Genomic DNA, 6,946 nt, shown 5'->3' with positions numbered 1-6,946 from the left:
TGAGAAAAAGGTATGTCTTCTTAAAATTAAAAAAAAGTAACGACACAACATAATCCATATAACACTTATTTTCCACTAAAACATGATTCTATTTATCATGAGTATAATTTCATACTTTAATATACAAATTCAATTTTCAAGTATTATGAGAGAAGATATTATTTCACACACCTACTACACCCACACAACATGCCTCACAAAAAGAGAATGAGAGATAAGTATGTTTTATACTTCACAAGAAGTCACAAGTTCAAAGAAAAATGGAAATAAAGTATCTATATCTCCATAAACTTTAATAGACAAATTAATGAACCCATATAAATCCCTTATCTTACGAACACCAATTTAATATTTAATTTGAATTTAAATGGACTATAACATGAAAATTAAATTATTAATTACAATAAAATAAACATACCATTATTTCACATACATACAAATTCATACAAATAGACCATTATTTCACATACATACAAATTCATACAAATAGAGACGATTAAACATGCTTATCTCAAAACTAATTAACAATTATATGTGGGAGAGACTACTCACTCACCACTATCTCAATTAACATAAAAATCATGTTAGATCAAAGCTTATTATCATATATTAACCTTAACCAACTATTACTATTAGGTTATGTGAAGACTTATTGTCAACCTTCTGAACTAAAATATTAGATTTTATAATTATTATATAATCAATGCCAAAACACTAGAAACACATAAACATAAATAAGATACAACATAAAATTTCTTAGACGGCCACTCCTACTACTCTGTCTCTGATGATACAGGATATTGAAGGTCCCTGTTCTGCATGGTATACAGGCCTTGAATGCTTTGATAAAATCCAATCTACTAAATTTGTTTCTCTGCGCATTTAGTCACGGTGAAGAATTTGAGGAGCATATAAAACCCTTGGAGCTTTAGGGTTTCCGGCAAAAAAAACCTTCTGGGGGATATAGAGCCCTTTGAATTCTTACATCGGGCATATGGCAGAAGCAACAGCCGATGTTCCGTCTGCCCCTCCTCCATTTGCAGCTGTAACAGAAAGCGAGAGCGCGGAGGGTCTATCCAGAATTACTGAAGAAAAAAATGAGGGAACGGGATCACAGAAGTCCGAGGTGGTGAAGCCTTGGCATGTCTATACAGCGGAGCAGGCCCAGGAACTGAAGCGAACAGTGGTGGAATCCACCGACTCTGCGCTTCGATCGGCAAGGGACCAAGTTGGGGAGTTACAGGCGGTTTCTACTGTTCATTACAGAACAATGCTGGTAATTCCCACCTCTTCTCCACCGAGCCTGTAGAGTGGTGTTGACATATGCAAGATTAATTTCAGAAAACTTCCGAACCATTTGTGGTGGTCCAATCCTTGTTATCATTGGATTAAAACACATTAGGAAAAAAGTGCATGTAGTCTGAGCAACAGCGGAATACATAATAGCTGATAACAATTTCAAGGGCTTAACAATAACCTCCACGGGTTTCGAACGTTACAATCTAGATTCCATATGCCTCGTGAGATTTACAGTCTTGGTGTACGTTGTGAAAACCTTTACCAACTGTCTACAACGACTGAAAGCTTAGCATATTGTTATACGATTGAAACTTCGCGAAGCTGAGTGGGGAAATCCTAGGGCTCATGTTACCCCTGACATTAGTTCGTTCTTCAACTTGGTAAAGCTGCTATTTGTAATGTTTAAAGTAAAATGTAACAATAGGGGGACATAGGCAACGAGCTATTGGTCCACCTGTGAACTAAAAGGAATGGTAAGCCATATGCCAGGGTACCATTGTTCTGTGGTCTATCCCATCCACAGTGCAGACATTTCAAAGACAAACCCTCAAATTGGGCCCTATGTTGATGCCCTATGTAGGGTTAGGGTTTTCTAGGGCACAAATTACTTAGAGAAGATGACATTAGCCGTTTTGGGGGCAAATCTAACCATGTAACATGCTAGATTTTGAGTGAGATGGCTCAATAAGGCTAAATTCAAACCTCTTTAGGTCCAATGTTCACCTAGAGGTGCCCTAGTTGAATTCAGCCCTACAAAATAGCCCTAGCGGGGTGCCTTGAAGGACTTACAAAAATAAAAGGACCGAAAATATTGAAGCTTTTGTAGTTTTTGTTCAACACCAAGGATATCAGTGCCTATCCCTACTTGGGTGATGGAGTCTTTAGGGTTGAATTTATGAGAAAATGATTTAATGCTTGGAGTAAGGGGGAAAACTTGTTTTTACCTGTACAAACCCTAGCTATCTTCTTAGTGAGGGGAGAAATTAAATAGGGGAAGCTCTCTAGGAGGTCCTCTATGGATTTCAAGGAAGATAATTTTTTTTAACAATAACTGGTGAATCGGTAACTTTGGAGGATTGTTTTGGGCAAAAACCTGTTGAAATTTAGAGATTTTCTAGATTGGTAACTACTTCCAATAGTTTCATCATTAGATTATATTGCATAACAATTATAATTAAGCAATCCCACAAAAAATTTGGAACAATAGAACAATAATGCCAGTAAAAACAAAAAGAGATAGCCAAACAAAAGAGACACAAAAATTATCATGGGAAAACCCCAAACCAGGGGAAAAACCCAACAACCTTTTCTTAGAGAAATTATCCATTCAACAAGAGATACAATCTGAGTTTTTCCAGTCAAATCGAATCAAACTGACCAAAAACCAAACCTAGGTCAAATTGGTCAAACTACCTTCAACAAGCCTTAGAAATTTGTCCTCCCTGCCTCAGAAATTCAACATTCTTTGGACTCAGAGAATCTCGGTCATGCTGCTTAGATATGCCCATAAATTCGTCCTTCATAAGTTCCTTAGATTAGCCTTAGATTCTGTCCTTGTGATCTGAAATAAGCTTCAAAACTTGTCCTTATTATGCCTCATATTGGTTAAAATTGATTCTCAAAAGTGATTTGATTGGATGCTCAAAAGTGGAGGACTAATGCCAATAAATAGTGGTCGAATAGGTGTGACCCTTGGTTGGAGCCAATTTGACTTTATGTTGGGCCAACTTAACAAAATTTGGAGGCAAAATTTAAATTTAAAACTCAAAATTTCCTTTATTCGAAGCTGACTTGAAATATAGATTGTATTTGTCATTTTGGAGGGCTAATACACTGTAATGTCCCAAATCAGAATTTTTTGGAACAAGCATTTCATATAAAACTATCATGCATTTACCAAAAGGTTTCCATGTAAAACCCAAACCATAAATCTTTAAATTGCACAAAATCTCATTAAATATCACAAGATGAGGAACAATGAGAAATGCAACGACAAAATCCAGCGTTATTGTAATACAACAGCTGGGAATGGCCCTCAAATATGTATAATAATATTGAAACCGGCCTCCAAACTGAACATGAAATCAATCACTACACCTGTGGATTCTGGTGCTTACCCAATCTCTCTATATTACCTGAGGGACTTTGTCCTGTGGCTACCATTGGAGTAGAGAACCGGGTTCTCAATCTCTCATACAAGAAACAATATCAAAACCAAGATGATCTCCAATGGCCTCCTCCTCCTCTTTTATAGATCTGATGGACCCCTCTAGAACCTTCTATTTTATTATTATTTTAATCATGGAGCACTTTTCCCTCTTTTATTTTCATTAAAATACTCTTTTTAATGCGGGAAAAGGGTAAATTGGCCACCATGTCTCCTCAGGTCACCGAAACTCACATCCAAAAATCCCATCATATAGATCTTCTCGTTCTGGTTCCAACGAACTATTACACTGAGGTGTTCCATCAGTTAAACTCCCTGGATTGCCACCTCGAGCATAATTAATTAAGTTATGCCCAATAATAATGCTGATTTTTTTGAAAGTTGTCGGAATGTAACGGAACAGAAGGCAAACTATGTTGATGATGGAATATGCCAAGGGAATGCCATCAAATCCCATAAAACTCGTCAAAACTCCATCGGGACCCTTGATGACATAAACCTGCTCCACTGACCTGGCCATCCCCTGTCCTGGAAATCCACCCTGGCTGTTCTATGAAGAAGAATAAAAATGGGGACATGACAGTCCTCCCGCCCCAAGATTGCTTGCACTCTCAAGCAATCCGAATTTGTGGACCAATTTGGTGGCCCAACGCAATTGAGACCCAATGCCTAGATCCCATACAAACCACTGGTCCACGTCACGCCTCCAAGCTATCGAAACATGATTGGATCCTCCAATACCTAGATCCCATGTCCATCTTTGACTCAACTCGCTACTAGTAGATTCATTTGGATCCCAATGCCACCAAGAAGGAGCACCAATGCTCCATGGCTCCGGCTGTGCTATAGCTCTGGTTGTGAATGTTGTCCTACCAACTTGTGTACCAGCTCATCACTTCCCTCCAATCCAACCTCGGGCATAGGCCAAGGTCATCACCACTCTGCCGACGCAGGGCAAATGCTATAAAAACACTACTGAACTGTTGATCCACTTCCCACTGCTCACTGAAACATATAGTAACCTCCTCATCTATGTGCCCCTGCTGTACTGTGCCCCAAGCTAAGGTTGATACTCCATCAAAAGGATACCAACTCATGATCCCTTGCTAATCTAAGACATGGACTCCGGTGTAAGGAACAAGTCTACTATGCTGATGCTAGTCCATGGTGGGCTCATGCTGCTCTACCTTGTTGGACAGCCATATCCATCAAGAAAATCCTGCCTCTCTCCCTATAATAGGTACAAGTAGCCAAACTATGCTGCAAGCCCTGTCTATGTAATCTTGGAGAGGGCTACTGCTTGAAAATGTTGTAGCTCGGCTAGTTGCCACTACACTTGTTTGCGCCTCGTCGGGTAGACCCAAAGATGGATGCACTGCCATATCCCTTGCCTGATAGGAAACTCCACACTCTTCCAATCCACCAATCTCCTGCCAAATTGTCCTGTCATACTCCAACATCTCCTAAGGACAAGTGTTAGCGAACATCGTCACCCTACCAGCTGTATGTACATCTGTCTGCTCCTTATCAACGACTAACCCCAAGGGTGGTTGCTCATACTCCATCATCACAGGTTCAATATGAACCTCCAACTGGCTCCCCCAAAAAGGCTCATCATGCATACTATGCGCCTCATCCTCCTCAGCTGACTAACGCTCCATCATATGCTGCTCATGCTGACTCATCACTGGTGACACACTATCCTGAATGTCTCTCCTAGGACCCATAGACTGTTCATCATATGAATCTGCCCTGATGTCAATGACTCGACATGACTCATGCTCCTCTATGTGCTTCTATGCTGAATTGTCGACAACTCATCTGCTCCTTGATCTCTTTCCCACATGGGAACAATTAGCTGCTCCTCATACTCCTCTACCACACATGGATGCATATTTGGGCTGCTGTCATCAGCTCCATATGACTGCTCGTGCTCATCTAAGGTATCATCATACGAACCCATGGTCTCATCCAACGAAGAGTCCTCATCCTGGTGGACATAAGGAATATCTCCTTGCCCTACCGCTATCATCTCCTCAGTGTCACTCAAGCATGAGTGGTTAGGTCCCCAATGTCCTTTGGAGATGAAGCAAAGTCTCTTCCTCCTCATCTCATTCTTGCTGCGTGAGCCCCCAAACCTGAGTTGCTCCTCCTCGGTCAACTGTCTCCTGCACAACGCAATGTTTTGCTCAACCAACCTCTCAGCTAGATCATAGGCAATAGGTGAGACCAACTGCTCTCTCCTCCAAATAGACAACAATCGAGATTGCAACTCCCAACAGATGGCATCACTGCCTCTCATACATGAGGACAAGATGGACTGCATGTGTGTTATGGCTCTGTCAGGATGATGTTTCCTAATGCTGAAGAAGCATTGGAACATCAGCAAGATCAAACCATCACACTCTAGATCAAACATGACTTCATAAGTCCTAGTCACAACCATAACTTCTAAAATCTCAAGCTTCTTCCCAAATGTAGGACCCGCACTGTTGTCTAAGTCTTAAAAAGTATCCAATATCAGCTTGAAAACTCTCCTCATAACATCAACATTGTAAGGAGCTCTAGGGCCGGTTAGTCTTATGATGTGACTGAGACAAGATACAATTGAGAGTCTAACCCCTTCACAAGGTTCCTCCAAGAACTTGTGTTGTATGAGAGCAAGCATAGCTGGTTTTAGAGCCCAAATTAATTTCTTCCCTTCTAACTGACTCACTTTGGAAAGAAGGGCATCTAGTTCATCAAGTTTGAAGAGAATTTTCCATGTGACCCTCATGTGCTTCAAATTTGTCCCAAGAGTATAAATCTTGTGCCTTATTTCCTGCCTTCTTTGCACATCTTTTGGTTGTTCTTTTTGAAGAATGGCATATACCCCACTTGAGAAAGGTTTGTTGTTTTGTTTTGGTTTTTGGTCCAGATTGCAGTCCATTGAGGTATTGTTGTGTTGATTTAAGAGGTGCTTCATATACTCCATTAGTAGAAATAAGACATCATTGCACAAGACATATATAACAATAATGCTCTCAAAACACCCTCTCAACAATACTCAGTGGCTGCATACATACCAAACCTCTTAACTCACTAATGGCTGGACAATTATATCAGTCTATAGTTTACAGAAGCATGAAGACACAATGTTCAACATTTTATGAATAATTATAACGAAAGTATAACTTAGAAATGATATATAGTAGAACCTGGAAAATATGAGCAAGTTGAATCATCATTAATGAGTCCAGAAGTCTCTACGTCTACCCATATTACAACTTCCATAACTTATCTGCTTGTGCTAGTGGCCATATTGACCCTCTCACTCTCAATCGCAGCTCAGAAGGTGTGTCTTGGAGACTGATTATGCACACAACAAAGGTGACTTCTGTCCTAGTTCGATGCAAAATCTTTCAACTTAGCTTCAATTGGAAATGCGTTCTCCTCAACAATAAATGGAGAGAATGTGGTCCCTTTCTAAACTTGAATGGT

The 6,946-nt window shown here is 40.1% G+C and overlaps 1 protein-coding gene across 1 annotated transcript in view; it reads left to right on the top strand.

Moving 5' to 3' along the window:
- Positions 1–721: 721 nt before the first annotated feature.
- The window catches only part of LOC149238175 (chromosome-associated kinesin), a 215,609-nt gene continuing 209,384 nt past the window's right edge, over positions 722–6,946 (top strand). The window contains exon 1 of the mRNA XM_089372929.1: positions 722–1,276. Coding sequence (XP_089229055.1) covers positions 995–1,276 — 282 coding nt within the window. The 5' untranslated portion in view covers positions 722–994. The remainder of the gene's footprint in view (positions 1,277–6,946) is intronic.

Source organism: Pinus tabuliformis, chromosome 8 (assembly GCF_031772625.1).
Source record: "Pinus tabuliformis cultivar Carrire ecotype Pingquan chromosome 8, CPIR1, whole genome shotgun sequence".
NCBI lineage: Eukaryota > Viridiplantae > Streptophyta > Pinopsida > Pinales > Pinaceae > Pinus > Pinus tabuliformis.
This window is presented reverse-complemented; position numbering and strand designations above follow the sequence as displayed.